At 44.2% G+C, this 25,554-nt stretch overlaps 1 protein-coding gene across 2 annotated transcripts in view; it reads right to left on the bottom strand.

Moving 5' to 3' along the window:
* Positions 1-25,554, bottom strand: part of TBC1D31 (TBC1 domain family member 31) — a 151,838-nt gene that overhangs the window by 15,156 nt on the left and 111,128 nt on the right. For both annotated transcript variants that reach the window (XM_029591966.1, XM_029591967.1), the window contains one exon: positions 24,288-24,482. In XM_029591966.1, coding sequence (XP_029447826.1) covers positions 24,288-24,482 — 195 coding nt within the window. The remainder of the gene's footprint in view (positions 1-24,287; positions 24,483-25,554) is intronic.

The raw sequence follows: 25,554 nt of genomic DNA, 5'->3' as shown, positions 1-25,554 counted from the left end.
CTGGATTTGAACCAGTGACCTAGAGGTAAAAGGCTATATAATGCTAGGACAATTCTCCTGAGCCATCCAGTCTCCTTTGGGTAAGACAATTTAAAGAGATGTTTTGGGTTTAACTATAAAAGTGTCAGGGAGGTGACGTCTTGGATAGGAGAGAAAAAGGTACACAATGCTGTTGGTTTAGTAAAGGGAGTACAGAGCAGAGTGCAGAACCAAGAAAGGAGAAAACAAGAGCATGTTGGTGCACTATGGGTGATAAATAGGATGGACATAGCCATGGACATACATGTAGATAAGAATCAACTGTTTGAAGACAGTCTAGAATTTGAAAGGAAACCAGCACAATGAACAGTGACAGAGGCGAGCAAAAGAGACAGTAGAAGTTCTAAGCAGTAGCATTTTTGAGCAGCTATAAATCACAAATAGGTATGGGCTCCACAAATCTTAAGTCCCACTCCTGGGCACACACTTGCCCCTTCACACTGGCAATGGAGAAATTACTACTTACCTGATAATTTTGTTTTCCTTAGTGTAGACAGATAGACTCACGACCAGTGGGTTATGATCCCCTGCGAGCAGATGGAGCAGGCTAATGTCACAGTATATATATATATTCCTGCAGTGACACCAGCCTGCCAGTATTCTCTTCAAAGCAACTGTGGACAGACAAGCATAAAACTTGATTAAAAATAGTCAACTATATCTGTACTCAACCAACAAGAAACACTGAACTCAAGTAAGAACGTAGGTACCTCAATCAATGGACCGGATGAACATTTACCAGTAACCCCCTGGGATCCAGAGTCTCACAGGAGGACCATTGCCACAATCATTCGGCAGCCGAGGGCAAAAGCTGAGTCCATCTGCCTATACTAAGAAAAACAAAATTATCAGGGAGGTAGTAATTTCTCCATTTCCTAGCGTGTAGACAGATGGTCTCAGGACCAGTGGGATGTACCAAAGATACTCCCGAACAGGGTGGGAGGCTGCCCATAGTCCAGTCAACACCGCACGTGCAAAGGCTGCTTCCACCCAGGCCTGCACATTCAGACAATAAAACCTGGAAAAGGTATGTAAGGAGGAACATGTCCCAGCTTGGCAAAGGTTGACGAGAAATGACAATCTAACCTCTGCCCATGACACTGCCTTAGCCCTAGTGGAATGAGCCTTAACCTGAGTAGCCAACGGCTTTTTCAGCATGCACCTACACAGTCCTGACTACCTCCTTAATCCAGTGAGCTATAGTAGCCAACAAAGCTGGTTCGCCCTGCTTCCTTCCACCATGAAGGACAAACAGACGATCCGTCTTTCGAAAAGGTTCAGAAATCTCCAGATACTGCACAACATGTCTCTTGACATCCAAGGGACGCAGGAGGCGATACTCCTCCATGTCCCTGATCTTTTCCAAGGACGACAAGGAAATGGAACGATTCAAATGAAAATCTGAGTCCACTTTGAGCAAGAAGGGCATTATGCAGGTGTAATGCCACAGAGGTCACAGTGAGCGCTCCAGGCTTTGAACTCCACAGCCCAGTTTCCACAGGCCCCGCACCCTTTATAGTAGAAGAGGACCGGAAAGCTTATCTGCATACTGCTCCCAGCATCTTTCGAGAGAGGACCCCGGAGGTCACAGTGAACGTTCTACGCTTTGAACTCCACAGCCTCAGCTTCCAGAGGCCCTGCACCCTTTGCAGTAGAAGAGGACTGAAACTGTGGGCGCTGTTAGGCACGCAAATCTCAAAATCCCTGCTGATTGATGTAGGCCACCATTGTTGCGTTGTCAGACATCACTCGGACTGCTTGACCACTTGATTCCGCAGCCTGTGGCTGAACTGCAAGCATGCCAACTGGACTGCCTGGGCTTCCAGGCGATTGATGTTCCAGAATGACTCTTTGGCATTCCAACGCGCTTGGGCCGTCAGCTCCTGACAGTGAGCTCCCCAACCCTGGAGACTCGCATCTGTCATGAGTATCAACCAGATTGGGGAGGTCAGGGAAACACCCCTTCTCAGACGAGCCTCCTGCAACCACCACTGGAGGCAAGAGCAGATTTCCATTGGCAAGTGGAGCCAGACCGAATAGTCCTTAGACTGCAGGTTCCAACGAACCAGCAGTGAGCACTGAAGAGGACGCATATGCGCACCCTTACCCACGAACCACCTCCAGTGTTGCCATCAAACTGAGCACCTGTAGATAGGACCACACTGTTGGGTGTATAATGCTCACCAACTGATGCACTTGTGACATCAATTTCTGAATCCGAACATCTGGCAGGCAAACTTTGTCCTGCCTCATGTTGAACCAAACACCCAGATACTCCAATGATAGAGATGGCTGAAGACTGCTCTTGGCCTGGATCACCACCCAACCAAGCTCCTGCAATAATGAGATAACCTTGCGGGTCACCAGTTGGCTCTCTTCCTGAGACTTGGCTCGAATCATCCAGTCGTCCATATACAGGTGTACCAGGACCCCGTCTCTTCTCAACAACAATAATACACTAATACCACCATAACCTTTGAAAACATTCTGGGAGAGGTGACTACACCAAAAGGCAGCGCCCGAAACCGATTACAGCATCCCAACACTGTAAAACACAGAAAATGTTGGTGCTCCAAATGGATAGGAATATGAAAGTAGGCCTCAGACAGATCCAGGGAGGTCAGAAATTCTCCCAACTGCACTGCCATTATCACTGAGCATAAGGTTTCCATGTGAAAATGAGTCACCCTCAAATGACCGTTGACATTTTTGAGATCCAGGATGGGTTGAAAGGAGCCCCTCTTTGGGCACCATGAAATAAATGGAAGATTGTCCCATACTTTCTTGAGACATAGGCACTGGAACCACAGCTCTCAGCCAGAGGAGCTTTAGAAACATAGATTCCACTGCCTGCTTCTTCTGCGGGGAGTGGCAAGGAGAGACCATGAACGCGCCCTGAGGAATGTTGCAAAATTCCAGTGCATATCCTTCTCATATCACCTCCAGGACCCACTGATCTGATATGATCTCGACCCACCTCTGATAAGAGAGAGAGGCATCCCCTATCTTTTGTTTCTGAAGGTGGGTCGACAACCCTTCATTGGGAAGCTCGGGAGGATCCTCCACCCGAGCCTGCTCCTCTCTTGGGTTGTCAGGGACGAAAGGCCTAAGACCTACCGAAAGCCCAAGTCTTCTGAAAGGTCGACCCTCTGTAGGGATGAAAGCGCTTGGAACCACCTAGACGACCCCTCATATCAGAGAGGCTCTGCAATTGCTTCCTATCCTGTGGCAACCGAGGGGCCGGAGATTCGCCCAACTTACTGGCCAATTTCTCCAACTCGCTCCCAAACATGAGCGAGCCTTTAAAAGGCATTTTTGTAAGATTAGGTTAGGAGGCTGTGTCATCTGACCAATTCTGCAACCATAGTTGACGCCTGGCTGCTACCAGCAAAGCTGAGGTACTGACCAAATCACAGCTCGCATTAGCTAAAAAGGCGGCAGCAGGTTCCATAACCGCTCTGGAATCCACTCCAGAATCATCAACTTCCTGAGAGAGAAGCAGACAAGATCATGCAACTAGGGCGCAACAAGAAGCTATCTGTAAAGTCATTGCCACTGCTTTAAAGGATTGCTTAAGGATAGCCTCAATCTTCCTATCATGAACATAAGAACAACATAAGAAATTGCCATGCTGGGTCAGACCAAGGGTCCATCAAGCCCAGCATCCTGTTTCCAACAGAGGCCAAACCAGGCTACAAGAACCTGGCAATTATCCAAACACTAAGAAGATCCCATGCTACTGATGCAATTAATAGCAGTGGCTATTCCTTAAGTCAACTTGATTAATAGCCGATAATGGACTTCTCCTCCAAGAACTTATCCAAACCTTTTTTGAACCAAGCTACACTAACTACACTAACCACATCCTCTGGCAACAAATTCCAGAGCTTTATTGTGTGTTGAGTGAAAAAGAATTTTCTCTGATTAGTCTTAAATGTGCTACTTGCTAACTTCATGGAATGCCCCCTAGTCCTTCTATTATTCAAAAGTGTAAATAACCAAGTCACATCTACTCGTTCAAGACCTCTCATGATCTTAAAGACCTCTATCATATCCCCCCTCAGCCATCTCTTCTCCAAGCTGAACAGCCCTAACCTCTTCAGCCTTTCCTCATAGGGGAGCTGTTCCATCCCTTTTAACATTTTGGTTGCCCTTCTCTGTACCTTCTCCATCGCAACTATATCTTTTTTGAGATGCGGTGACCAGAATTGTACACAGTATTCAAGGTGTGGTCTCATCATGGAGCAATATAGAGGCATTATGACATTTTCCGTTTTATTAACCATTCCCTTCCTAATAATTCCTAACATTCTGTTTGCTTTTTTGACTGCTGCAGCACACTGAGCCGACGATTTTAAAGTATTATCCACTATGATGCCTAGATCTTTTTCCTGGGTGGTAGCTTCTAATATGGAATTAAGACAGGAACCATGTCTCCTAACCTTCAGAAAGAGACTGAAAACATGGCTGTTCATGAAAGCATTTCCAGACCCTTAAGGATTCACTTCCAGCAATTGCAGCAAAATCTAATACAGCAATACTGAACATTTTCTATCAAATAAAATATTTATTTAAAAGAACAATTACTTAATTGAACATTCCCTTCCAAACGGAATCAATCACTACAAACCAATCACTACAATGTTTTAATTCTTATTAAACTTGTTTATCTTTCCTTTAACTCTAATCCCAGTTAGAATAACCCCTGTTTATTGTAACTTTCTCTTCCGTGCACTTGTTTTATACTACTGTAATGTATACTCTTATGTTTTAGTTATGTATGTTATAATGTATTGATCACCCCTTGTTTTATGTAAACCGACATGATACGTACTCCCGTGAATGCCGGTATAGAAAAACACAAATAAAATAAATAAATAAATAAATAAATAACCTAACATCGTGTAACTACAGCAAGGGTTATTTTTCTCTATATGCATCACCGTGCACTTGTCCACATTAAATTCCATCTGCCATTTGGATGCCCAATCTTCCAGTCTTGCAAGGTCCTCCTGTAATGCATCACAGTCTGCTTGTGATTTAACTACTCTGAATAATTTTGTATCATCCGCAAATTTGATAACCTCACTCGTCGTATTCCTTTCCAGATCATTTATATATATATATTGAAAATCACCGGTCCAAGTACAGATCCCTGAGGCACTCTACTGTTTACCCTTTTCCACTGAGAAAATTGACCATTTAATCCTACTCTCTGTTTCCTGTCTTTTAACCAGTTTGTAATCCACAAAAGGACATTGCCTTCTATCCCATGACTTTTTAGTTTTCGAAGAAGCCTCTCATGAGGGACTTTGTGAAACGCCTTCCGAAAATCCAAATACACTACATCTACCGGTTCATCCTTCAGAGCCGCTCCTCCCTCCACGTGGATAGTCGTTTGCTTAGAGATGGCACAGACCAGCGCATTCACTTTGGGAAAACACAAATGCTCCCTCACCACTGGATCCAGGGGGTACAGGCCTTCCAATGTCCAAAACCCCTTTGAAAGCTGCTTCTGGGGCGCCCCATTCATGATCAATTAATTCCTGAATACCGTCCATAGCAGGGAAAAAGCTGAGGCTTTATGCAAGGAAACCAAAACGGGATTCTTCTTTGGTTCAGACATAGAATCTGCATCAGGAACACCCAGCATCTTTAAGGTCTGGGAAATCAGGGCCAGCAATTCATCTTTATGAAAGAACCACAACATGGTCTGACACGGTTCCAGACCTGGAGAAATTTCTCCATCTGCCAGAGAATCAGGATCTGCCTCCTCATCAGTGCCATCCAGGTTCCTGACAGGATTACCTGCAGTGAATAGAGGTGTGTTTCGGCATTTAAACATAGGGCTGAGGGTCCGACCTGACAAAAATGAGCAAAGCTGAGGACTGTGCTTGAAGAAAAGATTGCAAACCTTGAAAAAACTCCACCTAAGAAAAGGCAGCCGGATCCAGGCCAAACCCAGAAGGAACTGGAGCGGGGCCTACAGAGCTGCCATCTCCTGTGGAGGAACCAGTCAAGAAAGTTCCAAGATTCGGCATACCTCCAGACAGATCCTTAACCAGACCATCATCAAGCTGGGAGGATCCAGGCTTAACAAAATCAGGAAAACAACTCTCCCTGACAATGCTGACACATGTTAGAAGACATGTCAGGCTGAGATGCCTGAATATGACAGGCAACAAAGAGAGAAATGTGTTTAGGTTTAAGAACATGCCATACTGGGTCGGACCAGGTCCATCAAGCCCAGCATCCCTGTTTCCAACAGTGGCCAATCCAGGCCATAAGAACCCGGCAAGTACCCAAAAATAAAGTCTATTCTATGTTACTGTTGGTAGTAATAGCAGTGGCTATTTTCTAAGTCAACTTAATTAATGGCTAATGGACTTCTCCTCCAAGAACTTATCCAATCCTTTTTTAAACACAGCTACACTATCTGCACTAACCACAACAAATTCCAGAGTTTAATTGTGCGTTGAGTGAAAAAGAACTTTCTCCGATTAGTTTTAAATGTGTCACAAGCTAACTTCATGGAGTGCCCCCTGGTCTTTCTATTATCCGAAAGAGTACATAACTGATTCACATTTACCCGTTCTAGAACTCTCATGATTTTAAACACCTCTATCATATCCCCCCTCAGCAGTCTCTTCTCCAAGCTGAAAAGTCCTAACCTCTTTAGTCTTTCCTCACAGGGGAGCTGTTCCATTCCCTTTATCATTTTGGTCGCCCTTCTCTGTACCTTCTCCATCACAACTATATCTTTTTTGAGATGCGGCGACCAGAATTGTACACAGTATTCAGGGTGCAGTCTCACCATGGAGCGATACAAAGGCATTATTACATTTTCCATTTTACTCACCATTTTCTTTCTAATAATTCCCAACATTCTGTTTGCTTTTTGACTGCCAAGACACACTGAAAATATGATTTCAATGTGTTATCCACTATGACGGCTAGATCTCTTTCTTGGGTGGTAGCTACTAATATGGAACCTAACATCGTTCTGTTCTGTTAAAATGTAAACCGAATTGATCAGTAATTCTGTTATTGGAAAGTCGGTATATAAAAATGCTAAATAAATAAATAAATAACATAACATTATGTAACTAGAAGATGGGTTATTTTTCCCTATATGCATCGCACATTAAATTTCATCTGCCATTTGGATGCCCAATTTTCCAGTCTCACAAGTTCTTCCTGCAATTTATCACAATCTGCTTGGGATTTAACTACTCTGAACAATTTTGTATCATCTGCAAATCTGATTACCTCACTCGTCATATTTCTTTCCAGATCATTTATAAATATATTGAAAAGTATGGGTCGCAATACAGATCCCTGAGGCACTCCACTGCCCACTCCCTTCCACTGAGAAAACTGTCCATTTAATCCTACTCTGTTTCCTGTCTTTTAGCCAGTTTGTAATCCACGAATGTTCATCACCACCTATCCCATAATTTTTTACTTTTCCTAGAAGCCTCTCATGAGGAACTTTGTCAAACGCCTTCTGAAAATCCAAGTACACTACATCTACTTGTTTATTAACTCCTTCAAAAAAGTGAAGCAGATTTGTGAGGCAAGACTTGCCTTGGGTAAAGCCATGCTGACTTTGTGCCATTAAACCATGTCTTTCTATATGTTCTGTGATTTTGATATTTAGGAAACTTTCCACTATTTTTCCTGGCACTGAAGTCAGGCTAACTGGTCTGTAGTTTCCCGGATCGCCCCTGGAGCCCTTTTAAAATATTGGGGTTACGTTAGCCACCCTCCAGTCTTCAGGTACAATGGATGATTTTAATGATAGGTTACAAATTTTAACTAATAGAACTGAAATTTCATTGTTGAGTTCCTTCAGAACCCTGGGGTGTATACCATCCGGGCCAGGTGATTTACTACTCTTCAGTTTGTCAATCAGGCCTACCAAATCTTCTAGGTTCACCGTGATTTGGTTCAGTCAATCTGAATCATTACCCATGAAAACCTTCTCCGGTATAGATCTCTCTCCAACATCCTCTTGCTTACTGGTGCCATCAGTGCACAGGCGACGGAGAATGTGTATCCAGCTGTTTCTCACTGAAAACATCTCAAATGCACAAGATTTATGTGCACAAAAATTAGGCACCCCAAGAACAAGCGCCGCAAAAAAGCACACGCACAAACTGTGTGCCAAGGCCTGGGCGCACCACGAATGCCTAAATATTTGTATGTGCAAAAGGCGCGCCCAAAACTGGACACACTGACATCTTATAGAGGGTAGTAAAGCACGTACAGGAGCATGCGAAAACGCCGCCACGGCCTACCATGCGGCATGCAGATAAGAAGCATAACTGGGCCGTTGAACCCGCCAGGCTGCCCAGTTTCCCTAACCCCCACGGGAGCAGGAATGAACATTGGAATAGCATACCAAGTACGGAGACCAGAGGAAGTCTGCAAACCTCTCTACACTGTCTTTGCTTTTACTTTTTTTTTTTTTTTTAAACTTACCTGAGCTCAGCCTTACCGGCTGAGTACAGAGACTGTCTGCAGCTGCAAGAGGAGAGGGCATGTGCTGTTACCATTGCGCTTGGCCTCCTGAATCCGCTGCCTTTAAGCTGTACAATCAGCTAAGTCCACGCCGGGAAACCCAGCTACCAGACAAAGGCACAATTCTTAAGGGACCATGGAAATCACCTCAGGAATTCTCAATTGGGGGAGGGACCATCTGGTATCACTGCAGGAGAGCGGGGCTTTCCTTATTCCATTTTAAATTCTCCTTCTAAAATCTGAAGCAATCCCCCCAGGGAGATGCACATCCACCATCTGCTGGAGATGAAGAATACTGGTAGGCTGGTGTCACTGCAGGAGTGTATATACTGTGACGTCAGCTTGCTCCATCTCTATCTGCTGGCAGGGGAACATAACCCATTGGTCCTGAGTCCATCTATCTACACATTAGGAAATTATTTTTTTTTTCAGCCACCAACACTAGTCAGGCAAAATCAAAGGAGAAAAAGAAGGCAAAATTTTTGTTTGCCAAGCACAAGTCAGGAGGGAGGAAAGAAGGCCAAGTGGAAGACAAGAAGGAAGACAGATCACCGACTATTAGGTGTCTCTCCTGTCATCGCGCTGAGACAAGCCAGGATCCCCAACTCCCTGCTCAGCTTCTCTTCCTGGGGAATGGCCCCTCACAAGCCTAACACCCCAGGGAATAAGAAGACTCAAATCCTCTTTTCTTTACCTATTTTGTTTTGCCAGACTGCAGGTTTTTCACCTCTACCATCTGCTGGAGACAGTGAAATACAGGTCATAGGGAGGGACTGCAGGAGGCATACTAGCATGAGTAGCGCAGCATCAGTAAAGCTTTTATTCTCCGTCCCCATCTATTGTTAGAGGAGCAAAACCCATGTGTCTGGACTGATCTGGGATATGAATAGGGATGAGTAAAATTGATTTAGTTTTTTGTTGAGTTATCAATAGATCCACCAACGATGGATTCCATAAGTTGAAGAGTTCGTCGGCCACTGATTGCTGTAGAGACCATTCATGAGGATGACAATCTCTGCTGAGTAAATCTGCGAGTGTGTTGGAGATACCTGGCAGATAAGTAGCCTGTACAATAGCTTTATTTCTTTCCATCCAATTCCAGGAGGCCAATATTGAAACACTAGCCGGGTAAATAGGACTTATCTGGCTAAATGGTGGCCACTGAATATCAGGCTATGTTCAGCAGCCACTACTTAACTGGATAAATCACTTATCTGGCTAAGTAGTTAAATGGATAGTCAATGGGTGGGGAATGGGCAGATCAGGCCAGCGCTATTCATCTGGTTATCTTAACTAGATAAGTGCCTATATTCAGCCTTTTCTGGTTAAGTTAACCAAATACGTTAGGTCAGCTCAATAGCAGGTCTAAAATTATCTGGATATAACTTATCTGGACAACTAGAACTTCTCCGGTTATATTCATCAGCATAATCATGCAGCTGAATATATCTTTTAAGTTATCTGAATATCAGAGTTAGCCGCAAAATTTAAGTTATGAAACTAGAATTTAGCCTCATATGGCAATGAATTTAATCAGCTAGTGTTTTTAGATTCCTGGCTAGAGTATTGAAATAACTGGAATTACTTTAAGAAAAAAAAGTATTAGCCTTAGGATGGGTGATTCACAAGGCTCTGGAAGGGTTGATTAAGAAGTAATTTAAATAGAAGAGAGAGAATTGTTCACGTGGCTCTCCAGAGACACACATACCTGTGCTTGTGATCAGAGAAGTTTAATTTTTAATTTGCTAGCCATAATATAGACTGATTTCTTGCTGACATTGTTCTCTTTTCTCCTATATTTCCTGTTGCATGTGTTGAAATCTCTATTTAATCTAGCTAGTGTTTTTAGACTCCTGGCTAATGTGTATTGAAATAACCATGTTTGTAATTTACAGAAAAAAGGGCTGCTATCTGCAGGAGCTGTTTGTTTCCTCCCACCCTGCCCCACTCCCACCCATACCTATGTTTTTTCTTCCTGACTAGTTCTTCTAAGGACTTAATTAAGTGAATAAGACTAAAGTACCAATCTAACAGCTTGTATAATAGTCACTATTACCAGAATGGCTTTTGTTCAGTGTAACATTTGTGATGCTTATGCCCCAAGGCCTACCATTTGGAGACTTAAGGGTTGACCAATATGTTTTCAGCTATCTGCAATGAAAAAGCAGGTGATGCATTTGAAAGAGGTATTATTCAGATTTCAAAAAACCTGCCCTATCTTGATGCAATCAGAATATCTTCCTTACCTTCTTCAGAAGATTCAGAATCCCAAGAATAAATGGTTTACTGTAGGATCTGGTAGAACACATGTGATAAGACACCCAATCTCCCCAACTGGACAGCATCCTGAATACCCACCCTCACTTCCAAAGAGAATTCAGAATCCCAGGAATAACTGGATTACAGTTGGCTCTGGTAGAATGAGGCCTGTGATGAAGAGATACCCACTCTCTCAACTGTTATCCTTACATAATGCTGTTTTTCTACTTTGGAAAATGAAGAAGCCCCAGCAATAGAACATGAAGTGATATCTGAAAGGGAAGTAGTCGCCCAATGCACCCAGAAACCCTCAAACATGGTCAAATGTCATTAAAAAAAAAGCTGCTGCTTCTGGGAGACTGTCAGAGGAACCAATTTGGGAACTCAATTTGATGGAGACACAATGGTTAAATGCATTCCAAGATGCTCAACTAACAGAAATGCAAACCAGGTGGTCAGTGCAATTATAGAAGAAATTAAGAACGCTGATATCAATGTTATCATCCATCTGGGAACCAATGACCTCACTATAAATGGTGTCCACAAGGTACAGGAAGATTTCCAAAATCTAGGGGAGAAGATTGGACATATACCAAAGACCACTGCATTTTCAAAAGTATTACCAGTTCATGGAAAGAGAAAGGAAAGGTTATGCCATATAGATAATTTCAATGTTTGGCTCAAAACCTGGTGTAAGGAAAATGATTTTGGATACACAGGAGGCTAGGGCTGTGTAAGGAGCAATAAAAGATTATATAGTAAGGATGGCCTACATTTGTCTGTGGTACAAAAGAGGATGCCAAGTGAAAAATTCAGATCATATATGGCATTTAAACTAAGTGAGGTGGCAGTGAAATTGGAATATCACCCGCAAGCAATATAGGAAGTGGGAAGACAAAATCAATCAGTTCAAAAAAATGGAATGGAGGTCTAGGAAGAGCAGCTGGAAAGCTATGACCACAAATACTCGTAGTTTGAGCAATAAAATCCCAGAACTGCAGAATTGGACATTGTTGCTGTTACGGAGACATTGTTCACTGAATCTCAGGATTAGGATGTAGCCATCCCAGTCTATAACTTGTTTAGGAAGGGCAGAGTGGATAGAAAAGGGAGAGTAGCAGCACTTTATGTCAAAAACAATATCCAAGCAACTGAATTGCAAGGGATGAGGGGTAAAGAAGCAGCATTCTGGACAGTCCTAATAAGAGAAGATGATGCTTCCATTTGTACTGGTGTGATCTACAGGCCTCCAACCCAAACGGATGAACTGGACAGAGACCTGATCGAGGACATCCAAAAGTTGGGAAAGAAGGGAAAAATGTTGCTCGTTGGAGATTTTAATCCTCCGGACGTGGATGGATCATCCCTTCTGTAGAATCTACAAAATGTAGAGAGATAATGGATGCCCTTCAAGGTGCTCTGCTCAAACAAATGGTAATGGAACCCACGAGGGAAGGTGTGATCCTCGATCTAGCGCTCACTAATTGGGATATCTCTGATGTTCGGGTAGGGAGGGGCTCACCTGAACAGTAGTGATCAGAATGTATGGTTCAATATCACAAATAGTATACAAAGAAGTCACACAAAGGTCCAAGTTTTGAATTTCACAGATATGGACTTTGTCATAAAAGGGATGTATTTGGAAGAATAACTGGAAGATTGGGAGAAAATGGGTGAGGTGAAATAGCAGCGGACCAAATTAAAAGGAGCTACTATAAAGGCAACAAATTTATGTTAGGAAAGTAAAGAAAAGTTAGAGGAAAAAGAAACCAATCTGGTTCTCTAAGGAGATGGTTGAAAAAATTAAGGCAAAAAAGAAAAGCATTCAAGAAGTTCTGTATAAAATATCTCAAAAAAGAAACAATAGGAAGAATATATGTTAAAAATGAGGGAGACTAAGAAAGAAATCAGGAAAGCTAAAAGCCAAGCAGAAGAAAGAATTGCCAAAGATGTAAAGGATTTGACAACAAAAAAGGATACCTTCTAATCCTCCTGGACCTCTCGGCAGCATTTGACCCTGTCGACCACAAAAAACTTATTTCTAGCCTTGAATCCATTGGGCTCGCGGACAAAACACTTAGTTGGTTTACATCCTTCCTCAAAAACAGGTATTTCAAAGTTTCCTACAACAACAAATTATCCAATGCTATCCCTCTCGAAACAGGAGTGCCACAAGGATCGGCACTATCACCCATACTATTCAATATCTACCTCACACCTTTATGCCATCTCCTATCAAGCCTAGGCATCACGTACTACATGTACACTGATGACATACAAATCCTCATTCCAATAATTTCCTCCATAGAGGATGCAATGTCAAGAGCAGCCTCACACCTTGAGGCAATCCGAAACATGCTAATTAACCTAAAACTATGTTTAAATATGAACAAAACTGAATGCATTCTAATCGTGAGAAAAATCTCTGGATCAAAAACTACACCACCCTTCCAAATTGACAAAATACACATTCAACTCAAAGACAACGTAAAAGACCTAGGCTTATGGCTCGACAATGAACTAAACTTCAAAAAACATATTACTACAAAAACAAAAGAGGGCTTCCATAAACTACAAGTAATCAAACACCTAAAACCACTACTCCACCCCCAGGATTTCAAAACCGTCTTACAAGCCCTCATCTTTACCAGTTTGGACTATTGCAACTTGCTTCTGATTGGTTTACCTAAAACATCCTTAAAACCTTTGCAGCTACTGAAGAATGCTGCTGCCAGAGTCCTGACGGGCAAAAAAAAATCTGAACACATAACCCCGGTCCTCAACAATTTACAGTGGCTACCAATTGAGAAAAGAATAGAATTCAAAGTTCTCACAATTCTTCATAAAGCAATTTATAAAGCAGACTACACAACCTTGGATAACATCATACACATACATAGATCACCTCGCACAACAAGAACTACAAGCAAAATCCAACTAGTAATTCCTTCTCTTCCACATGCCAAACTGTCCTCCACAAGAAATAGAGCCATTTCCATCATTGGTCCAAAGTTATGGAACTCGTTACCTTCTCACCTGACAGTGCAAGAAAACATAAAATCTTTTAAAAAAGATCTTAAAGCCTGGCTACTTAGCCAAACTTTCACAGACAGCACACTCAAGGATAAAAACGGATAAACCCTCAGTTCTCTTCCTCTGTGTGCCCATCTGACATACAATATCCCTCCTTCAATTAACTTCTTTAAGTCCTACAGAACTCCTTCCTATTAGTCCTATTGCTGATGTTCCCCTTCTCAAGGAAGAGCGCTCGATGTCATATACTTGGATTTCAGCAAAGCTTTTGATACGGTTCCGCACAGGAGACTGGTGAATAAAACGAGAAGCTTGGGAGTGAGTGACAAGGTGGTGACCTGGATTGCAAATTGGTTGACGGACAGAAGACAATGTGTGATGGTAAACGGAACCTTCTCTGAAGAGAGAGCGGTTTTAAGTGGTGTACCGCAAGGATCGGTGTTGGGACCGGTCCTGTTCAATATCTTTGTGAGCGACATTGCGGACGGGATAGAAGGTAAGGTTTGTCTTTTTGCGGATGACACTAAGATCTGCAACAGAGTGGACACGCCGGAAGGAGTGGAGAGAATGAGACGGGATCTAAGGAAACTGGAAGAGTGGTCGAAGATATGGCAGCTGAGATTCAATGCCAAGAAGTGCAAAGTCATGCATATGGGGAGCGGAAATCCGAATGAACTGTATTCGATGGGGGGGGAAAGGCTGACGTGCACGGAGCAGGAGAGGGACCTTGGGGTGATAGTGTCTAATGATATGAAGTCTGCGAAACAATGCGACAAGGCGATAGCAAAAGCCAGAAGAATGCTGGGCTGCATAGAGAGAGGAATATCGAGTAAGAAAAGGGAAGTGATTATTCCCTTGTACAGGTCCTTGGTGAGGCCTCACCTGGAGTACTGTGTTCAGTTCTGGAGACCGTATCTACAAAAAGACAAAGACAAGATGGAAGCGGGTACAGAGAAGGGCGACCAGGAAGGTGGAGGATCTTCATCGCATGACGTACGAGGAGAGATTGAAGAATCTAAATATGTACACCCTGGAGGAAAGGAGGAGCAGAGGTGATATGATACAGACTTTCAGATACTTGAAAGGTTTTAATGATCCAAAGGCAACGACAAACCTTTACCATAAGAAAAAAATCAACAGAACCAGGGGTCACGATTTGAAGCTCCAGGGAGGAAGATTCAGAACCAATGTCAGGAAGTATTCTTCACGGAGAGGGTGGTGGATGCCTGGAATGCCCTTCCGGAGGAAGTGGTGAAGACCAGAACTGTGAAGGACTTCAAAGGGGCGTGGGATAAACACTGTGGATCCATAAAGTCAAGAGGCCGCCAATGAAGAGTGGGTGACTCGCCAGAATGATGGCTACTGCCTGGAGACAATACCCTTAGTCAATAAACATACACATGGTTACTGTGACTCCAACATCACTCTAAGATTCAACAGCATGAGGAAATGTGGAAAAAAGGATTTGCACTCACAATGACGGGAGTAGCTGGCTTGTTACGGCGGTTACTACCCCAAACCAAATATCCAGATTACTACCTCCACCTTCCTCTATTCCTGATGCTTTTCAACTAGCTTGATCACTCCATTCTTATACTTCACTTTCAATGCATATCCAGCATAGTTCTCTGCTTCAACAGCAGGGGAAAAGAAAAACTGTTACTTCACACATCCAGCAGAGCTCTCTGCTTAAACGGCAGGGGAGAAGAAAAAAGGGTTCGCACTCACAAAGCGGGGAGTAGCTGGCTTGTTACGGCGGTTACTACCCCCAAACCAAATGTACCTGATACTTCACTCTCGACGCATATCCAGCATGGCTCTCTACTTCAACGGCATCGGAGAAAGACTGATACATCACGAATTTCCAGCATAGCTCTCTGCTTCAACGGCAGGGGAAAAGAAAAACTGATACTTCACGCATATCCAGCATAACTTCAACGGCAGGGGAGAAGAAAAAAGGATTCACACTCACAAAGCGGGGAGTAGCTGGCTTGTCACGGCGGTTACTACCCCAAACCAAATGTGCCTGATACTTCACTTTCGATGCATATCCAGCATAGCTCTCTGCTTCAACAGCAGGGGAGAAGATAAACAACCAATAAGGGCTGTATAACATAATCTGGGTAAAAACAAATAAGCATGGGTGTAGCTTGCTTATTGCGGCGGTTACTACTCCTACTACCTCTAACTAATCAAGCTAGATATTTCACTTGGATGCAGCTCCTCCACCGCTCTCTACATTAATGGCGGGGGTGGAAGGGAATTAGAACCAAGAGCTAAGAGAAACAGATAAGTATGGGAGAAGAAATGAGGAAGCTTGCTGGGCAGACTGGATGGGCCAATTGGTCTTCTTCTGCCGTCATTTCTATGTTTCTATGTTTCTATGTTTCTATAATTCTGATAATTTCAATTCAGATTTTCTATTTACCTATCTGATGGTATATCTTGATATGTTCATGCTAATGTTCTATACCAGTTTACATATTTGCTGTTAATTTCACTTTAAATGTATCAAGTTGTTGTAATCTGTAAACCGGAGTGAAGGCAACTCTGCTATACCTCGGTATATAAAATATGCTAAATAAATAAATAAAATAAAGAGAGGAGACAAATAATTTTTCAGATATATCATAGAAAGAAGGAAGACCCGAAGTGGTATAGTAAAATTGAAAGGTGACAAGGAGCACTGTGTGGAGAGAAGAAGAAATGGAAATATTAAACAAATACTTCAGTTCGGTGTTCACTAAAGACTACCCTGGAGAAGGACCATTGCTGATTGACAAGACCACAGATGGAGATGGGGTAGATAAAACTCTGTTTACAGAAGAGAATGTATGGGAAGAGCTAGGAAAACTGAACGTGGACAAGGCCATAGGGCCAGATAAGGTTCATGCCAGGATACTGAGGGAGCTCAGAGATGTATTGGCGGGTGCGCTGCATGACCTGTTTAATAGATCCCTGGAAACGGGAGTGGTGCCTAGTGATTGGAGAAGAGTGGTGGTGGTCCTGCTTCACAAGAGCATTAGCAGAGAGAAGGCTGGAAACTATAGGCCAGTTAACCTCACTTCGGTGGTGGGAAAATTAATGAAGACTCTGCTGAACTATCTACAGTCAGGAGATTTGCTGGACCTAAGACAGCATGGATTCAACAGGGCAAGGTCTGTCAGAGAAATCTGATGGATTTCAGCAAAGCTTTTGAAACGGTCCCGCACAGGACGCTTGCAAATGAAATGAGAAGTTTGGAAGTGAGCACCAAGGTGGTGGTGTGGATTTCAAACTGGTTGATTTATTTATTTATTTTTTCCTATACCAGTGTTCGATTTTACATATCACATCGGTTTACATTCAACCAAAAACTGCAGGAAATCGGGCATTTCCTTTGTCTAATACATTGAACATTTGTCTAATACATTGAACAATTGTAACATGAAAGTTGTTAACAAGGGATATGAATGGAACATGGAAATGGTTAACGAGAGAGAGGAACATTAATGGAGGTCAAAGTGAAAAGAACTTAAGATAGCATGTAATGGTAAATGGAACCTACTCTGAAGAGAGAACAGTGTTAAGCAGAGTGCCACTAGATCGGTGTTGGGACCGGTTCTGTTCAGTATCTTTGTGAGCGACATTGCGGAAGGGATAGAAGGTAAAATTTGTCTATTTGCAGATGATAGTAAGATCTGCAACAGAGTGAACACACTGGAAGCTGTAGAGAATGAGACATGATTTATGGAAGCTTGAACAGTGGTTGAAGATATGGCAGCTGGGATTCAATGTCCAGAAGTGCAGAGTCATGCATCTGGGGTGCGGTAATCCAAAAGAGCTGTATGTGCTGAGTGGTGATAGTGTCTAGTGATCTGAAGATGGTAAAGCCATGTGACAAGGCTATAGCTAAAGCCAGAAGAATTCTGGACTGCATAGAGAGAGGAATAACCAGTAAGAAAAAGGAGGTGACAATCCCCTTGTACAGGTCCCTTGTTGAGGCCTCACAGAGTACTGTGTTCAGTTCTGGAGACCGTATCTCAAAATGTTTGAATTAGGATTACCTTGTTGGATAGGCAATCCTTAAATGCAAACAGGGTACACCGTATCGCCTGGAGCTCCAGAAAATATATCTGGTGGTTTGCTTCTGCCTTGGTTCAGGTTACCTGGGTTTGAAGTTCGTTGACATGGGCTCCCCAATCGAGGTTGGAGGCATCAATGGTCAACGTAATCTGAGGATTTGGAGATTGGGCGTAAATAAAGAGGAGGCAGCAAAACACTGCACGGAGCGGCAGTAGCCACAGAGGCATTCACGGAGCGGGATGCCAGTGGCCAGTAGTCTGTGTTCCACCTTCAGGCAGCAAAACACTGCACGGAGCGGCAGTAGCCACAGAGGCATTCACGGAGCGGGATGCCAATGGCCAGTAGTTGGTGTTCCACCTTCAGGCAGCAAAACACTGCACAGAGCGGCAGTAGCCACAGAGGCATTCACGGAGCGGGATGCCAGTGGCCAGTAGTTGGGGTTCCACCTTCAGACAGCAAAACACTGCACAGAGCGGCAGTAGCCACAGAGGCATTCACGGAGCGGAATGCCAGTGGCCAGTGGTTGGTGTTCCACCTTCACGGAGGGCTGCCATCTCCAAAAAAACTAAAACAAACAAAGCAGGGGTGGGTAGGAGTATGGGCCAGGGGTGTGGCCTGCTTGTTGCGGCGGTTGCTACCCCTGATTGAGCTGGATGTTCACTGGGATGCGGATACGGCGCTGCTCTCTGCATGGTGGAGGGGTGGAAGGGAGTTGGGGCCAGAGGGTGCTGGAAGCCAATAGTGATGGGTGGGAGGGAGAAAAAGGGTGGGAAAAAAAAATAAAATAAATGGATGAACTGCGTGGCTTGCTGGGCAGACTGGATGGGCCGTTTGGTCTTCTTCTGCCGTCATTTCTATGTTTCTATGGAATGGTATCCTATCTGAAGATTGGACTCTTGTATCCACCAAGCCAGTGAGTTTGATTGGGACCACTGGGACTTTAAGGTCCATTGTATTTCTCTCATGGCTAGTCGAGCCATTGGGGTAACGTGAACTGTAGATGCCATGTGTCCTAGCAAGGTTAGCAGGTGACGAGCTGAAGTGGTTTGGCGAGTTGGTACTGCTTTGGCCAGGTGGAGAGTGTGTATGCTCGGTCTTTTGGGAGGAACGCTCTGGCTTGAATGGTGTTTAGATCTGCTCCGATGAACGTAAGGGTGCATGACAGAGTCAGATGTGATTTGGGATAGCTGATTAGAAAACCCAAGGACTATAGCAGTTGAATGGCAAGACAGAGGGATTGACGTGCTATCTCCTTGGATGGACCTCTGAGTAGCCAATCGTCTACATACGGATAGACATGGAATCTGCACTGTCTTAGGTAAGCCACCACTACTGCCAGGCATTTCGTAAATACTTGGGGTGCTGATGCCAGGCCGAACGGCAGCACCCGGTATTGGAAATGTCTTCGACCCACTAAGAATCTGAGGTATTTTCGGTGAGGAGGGGATATGGCTATATGGGTATAAGCCTCCTGAAGATCTGGAGAGCAGAGCCAATCTCCCTTTTGCAGGAGAGGAAGCATAGTGCACAAGGTAACCATCCTGAACTTTTCCTTGTGGAGATGTTTGTTTAGGGCGCGGAGGTCTAGTATCGGACGTATGCTGCCCGACATTTTTGGAATCAGAAAATATCGAGAGTAGAACCCTTTTCCTCGCTGCAGTCGGGGAACCGGTTCCACGGCATTGGACCACAGGAGGATTGAGAGTTCTGCCTCGAGTTGTGGAGTTTGGTCGGTTAGACTCCAAGCTGGACGCGGTGGAGAGTCTGGTGGTAGTGTAAGGAAATTTAGATGGTAACCGTGGGCTACTATAGAGAGGACCCATTGGTTGGTGGTGATTGTGTGCCATTTGTTGGCAAAGTGGCACAGGTGGCCTCCCACAGGAAAGGTGGTTAGAGGGGGGGTTGACTGCTGCTCTCTAGATGGAAGTCAAAACCCCGATGCAGGACCAGTCTGAGGAGCTGGTTGGGCTTTTGGGGGCCTGTGCTGACAAGGCTGTCCTCTGTGAGAGGGTCTGGTTGGTCTAGCCCGGGATGGAGGAGGGTAATACCTATGTGATTTACAGGTTAGCCTTCTAGGTTCTCGAAATGTTCTCTTGGTAGTAGATGAGAAGTCCGAGGGGACAAGGTTTCATGATGGTCTTTTAGTTGTGCTACTGCCTCTTGAATTTTTTCACCAAACAAATTGTCCCCTGGACCTCCTGGCTTAAGTCAGAGGATTTAAGCCAAGCCTAGCGCCTGGTGCTTATTCCTGCTGCTGATACTCTGGAGGCAGTGTCGAAGATGTCATACGCTGCCCTGACTTCATGTTTTCCCGTGTTGAGACCCTTCTGGAGGTTGGTAGACAATCCTTCCTGGAATTCCTGAGGCAAGGTCTCGGACTTGTTTCCAGAGATTTCTGGTGTAGTGTGTCATACATAGCTGGTAGGCCGCTATACAGGCCATCAGCATCTATCCCTGGAAAACTCTTCGGCCAAAGGCATCCAAGGACTTCTGCTCTTTGCCAGGTGGGGCAGAGGAGTGAGGCCCGGATCTCTTAGCTTTTTTCTCGACCTCTTACACTGTACCTGGGAACACCCTGGAACAGTGCCACCAGTTTTCCTGTTGACTGGTGGCACTGTTCCAGGGTGTTCCCAGGTACAGTGTAAGAGGTCAAGCAGAACTTTGTGGACCAGAATTGCCATTATTTCTTTGGGGGCATCTACAAACTGAAGCACCTCCAGCATTTTATGCCTCCATTTGTAATTTAAAGGGGATGGTTTCAGACATCTCCTTTATGAAGCTGGCAAATGATAGGTCTTCTGGAGGGGAACGGCGTCTTTCTTCCGGGGGTGAAGGCTCTGACAGAATGTCTTCAGAATCAGAGGAATCATCACCCCAAGGGTCGTATGGTGGGTGTCCTCCACCCTGCAGGTCTTCAGAGGCAGGCAGAAGTCCAAGCCCAACTGGAGGAGGAGGTGGCACCGATGGAAAATGTGGAGGCACCACAGAGGACGGTGGTGGTGGAACCGATGGTATCTGTGTTTTTAATGGACGTCGGGATACAAATAAACCCGATGGCCCAGGAATCTGTTCTGACATTTGTGGCTCCCGTAGAGGAGAAGAGGCATGGTCCGGTTCTTCATCGTCCGAAGACAGAGAAATTGGGATCGAGGCCGGAGGAGGGATCGATGGTTGTGGAGGCTTCGCTGGTCCGGAAGGAATGGGTACCGATGGAAGTGCACCAATAAGGGTGTCCAAACGTTTCAGGAGTGGAGCCAACATAGTAGGCACCGGATCAGGTGTTGGTATGGGAGCTGGCGCCAGCTGAAAACCTCGAAGGGCCTGAAGGACTGCCTCTTGGACATCTAGTCCAATTCCTCCTGGAAGGCTGGTGTGGGTAACGCCGTGGCCGGGGCTGAGCAAGCATTGCCTGAGGGTCCACAGGAATTTGTGGAGTCTCGGCACCTGGCACCATTGTAAGTGGAGAATACCTCGGTGTCCCGGGTCCAGAGGATGGGTGCTCCTCTCCCCGGGACTTTTTGGAAGGTGGCTCAGTCGAAGTCTATGGCTTGTTGGTGCCGGCACCGGATGAGGATTTGCGTCAGTGCCGGTGCTTCTTGCGATGCTTGGCCCGGTTCTTATCCAGCGCAGAGGACGAGGATGTTGAAGCTTTTGAACGGGATGATGCCGGTGACTGCATATGGGTGCCATCCGATGTCACCCATATATGAGGACTATCATCCTGCTTGTCCTGGGAGAATTACTCATTCATGGGCTATGTAGGGAGCTGCGCTAGCAGGGAGAACGGTTAGTGTGGGTTTTTTAGCGCCTGGGTCAGGATGTGAGTAAAGTTAAAGTGTTTGTTAGATAGACCATTTTCTCACTGCTGGCATGGGTGGATGTGGTCCGTGCAGCTCTTGTGTTATCATGGTTTACGTTCATTTTTTTCTGATGATGCGGTACATTTTGTGGGTCAGCTGAACAGTGGCAGAAGCCTTACAGCGTAGCAGCAGGTCAGAGAGAGAGAGCACAAGCTGAGAAAAGGCAGTTTGGAGGAGGGCCCGAGAGAAGGTCCACTTTCAGTCTCACTTCCGGGCCACTGACTATTTTAAAAGGGAAAAGCTTTCATCCTGATAATCATCAAATGCAATCTCCACACATGGCTGGTTTTCTGCACAGATTGCTACAAAGGGCCTTGGAGCATAATGGCGCGTGTAATTGTTTGTGTGTGTATTTTCTGCATGTATCTCATTAGCATACTACTCTGTTATTATATCCTGTGTAGTCTATTTTTGCCACACATGCTGAAAAAAGTATGTGCATAAAAGCAGTGCCAATTTCAACACAGGCTATATTACATCGGCCTCAGAGTCTGTTCCTCGCTTAAGTTCTATCTCTACAGCACACAGGATGCCTCTCTCCCTCTCTAAAATTTCTCACCCCTCCTTGCCCCATTTTTCAGTTCTTTTATATTCCACCTTTTATCCCTCTATTTATTCAGTCTTCTTTTCTTATTCGTCCCTTCCATGTCTCTTCTGAACTGCCCTCTTCCCTGTACTCTCAAGGACAAACTTCAGTGGCTACAGTATCACAAACAGGTCAAGTCTGGATTACAGATTTAAGGAGATAAATAAAAATACACTAATTTATTTTAAAATATTTCTATCCCAACTCTATATTTTTATATACAGCTTACATGTTTAAAATATTCATAGTTTCTATGCTGAAAATATATGCAACACATACAATAAATAAATAATAAACTATTTTTATATATGTATAGTGTAATACTTTCAAAAATCATATTCAACTCATGGAGAAGAGTCTGATGATGAACCATAGGTAGCAGTCTCCTGTTTTCCTCATTTATCTTCTTCCCGTTTTTCCATTCAATTTTACCTTTCCTTCTGTCTCTTCTCCTTTCATCCCCCTTTCAATCTCTACATTTATTTCATCTCCCTTCTCCAATTTTTTCTTAGCTCCATTATTTCTCCTTATCCCTCTTCTCCAGCTCTGCCAACAACTTCCGTTTCCCTTAGCCACCCTCTTTCCCAGTCACGTCCCCCATTGTCCCCTCCCAACCCTAAATAGAGTCTTTTGTCTCTGTTCCTTTTTGCTTTTCACCATCTCCCAGGTTTCCATCTCTTTTTGTTCCCTTCAGTTCATTATCTGTCTCTCTCTCCCTACCAGGTCCATCTCTTCCTTCTGTTGTCTCCCTTTTTCCACTTCCTAGCTCCTCAAGGGTTGAACGGGGAAAAAAGTGAGAATATTTTTCTTACTGTCAGACTCTCCAATCCCTCTCAGCCCCCACCTTCCATTCTATTCATATTTTCTCTTTCCTCTCTCTTGCCTCTGTAACTTGAATTCTTTCCTTCGTTTCCCATCTACTTTTCTCTCCCCCATCTTGTTATCCTCTTGTCATCCATTTTCAAGCTTTTCTCCCTATTCCTGAATTCCCCTCTCCAGGCTCCTCCCCCAGACCATTTTCTCTATTTCTCTCCCTTTGGATCATGACAGGGACAGCGTGAGAGTGCATGCTCTTGGCCTCCCTATCCAGGGCAGTTCCTCCTCTCTCCGAGTACACATCCTTTCTAACAAAGCAGCACATGGGAAGGGGAAGAGGCATGGAGTTCAGAAACATCCTCTTACACTGTGTCCCTGTGCTGCTCTGACCCCCATGGCCTAAGGAGTTTTAAGTGATGGAAGAGAGGGTTTTTTTTCTGGTGGCGAGTAGGCGTGCTCCAGCCATTCAATCCTTCCTCCACAGAAACAGCTTTTCTTGTGGCAGCTGGCATGCAACTCCCCCCCAAGACACATTCTTGGCAAAATCCCAGATTTCAGTCCCGCACTCTGTGTAGCACTGGTCATTCATTTTCATTTTTGTAGTCTGCTACCTCCATAATATTGTTCGGAGTGGATTCCAATATTCACATACATAAAAATAAAATTCTGACACAATTATAAAACATGAGCAATACATACATATTTGGCCTATTAGGTGTGGCTACTGCATGGGCATTCTCATCTGGATTTCTAATTACTTCCTAGAATCTTCTCCAACTTCCTTTCAGGCTGCAATTTATAAACTTCAATCATATGCTAGCTAAAGACTGAAACTTAACCACTCCAGCGATGGATCCTTTAGTGCTTCCAGGGATAACTCCCTCTGGGACTACACCTCATCAGTCCTGTGAAATTGCAGGCCTGAACTCTACTCTGCCACTGGCTGTGTATGACCTTGGACAACTCATCTTGTCTTGTTGTGCCTCAGTTTATTCAATTGTAATTGAATAATAAAATCATCACTCCTCTTTCCTTAAATCAAACTTTGGATACGGAAAAAGTGGTTTCCATACCATCTCGCTCTGAACAGATGTAATAATACTGACCTTCTCAGCCTCCAACTCTTTTATTACATGCAGTAACTCTTTTTCTCTTGCTCTACAATGACTGGTGAGATGTGCCAGATCCTGATAGTGCTCGCCTCGGTTTAAATCATCATGTCGTTGTTTGTTTAAGGCTTGGACTTTCAAGTCTGTATCAGAATACATTTGTTCAGCCTTTACCAAGTTTTTCTCGATCAGCTAAAAAAAAAAAAAAAAATGTTTTTTTTTTACATTAATTACAGAAAACTAAAGTTGCTTATTGTCATGAAATGCCTCAGCGCTACCCCTAATACTCATTCAGAGTAACCCTGTGGCCACTCAGAAGGTCCTGCCAGGCACTGCTCAGGACCACCTACACATGCTCCTACACTAGCATACTTCCACCCACCAACTGCGTTCCTGCTTGCCTCTGAGCACGTTTCCCACCCGCAAGCCATCCCGATGGTTTCTAGGGACACAGAGACTCCACACAACCCAAGGTCACATAGTTCCTAGAAAAACTCCCACAGATCAAATACACAAAATACCGGGATTGTTAATCAGTCCAAGACAGGTAGAGCTAACAAACTAACATGATCATTCTGGCAGACTTTAATCTTTAGGTGACTGGCAACCCTGTTTCGCCTCAATGCTCCATATTCCTTGACATTCTTTCTTCACTTAGATGGGAACAGCTGATTTCATCTGCTTCTCACAAACATGGTAAGACTTTAGATCTTGTCATTGTTAATAAATCTGTGAAAGACATGTGCTTGGATTCTTTAGCTATTACTGCTGTTCCATGGTCTGATCAGTTTCTGATCTGCCTTAAAGTACCTTGTCCTCCGCTTTAACCACTTCTGAGTAAACATGTGAAATAACCTTCCGTAAAGGGTATATTGATACTCAAACTTTCTGAGTTTGTGAGTCTAATCTCTGCTCGTTTTCTCCCAACGATATACAAGAGGGAGTCTCTAATTGCAACTCCACCATAATTAATTCTACGGACAGTGTTGCCCCATTGTTGCTCAACATAAATCCATGACAAACATTCCCCATGGTTGTCTCCTGTCATCAGATGCCATAAACATTAATTACGCCGTAGCGAGTGGAAATGGCGGAAACTCCGTAGTCTCTCTATAGTTCTTTATTAAGCTCCCATTGTTCCCTGATTCATGAGGCGAAGTGCTCTTACTACTCTAAGCGCATTCTCTGCTGCCACCGCTGAAGTCAAGATGGCCGCTGTTCCTACACTGAATCCAAAAAAATATCAACAGCAGACCCAGATGCT

Source organism: Rhinatrema bivittatum, chromosome 2 (assembly GCF_901001135.1).
Source record: "Rhinatrema bivittatum chromosome 2, aRhiBiv1.1, whole genome shotgun sequence".
Lineage (NCBI taxonomy): Eukaryota > Metazoa > Chordata > Amphibia > Gymnophiona > Rhinatrematidae > Rhinatrema > Rhinatrema bivittatum.
This window is presented reverse-complemented; position numbering and strand designations above follow the sequence as displayed.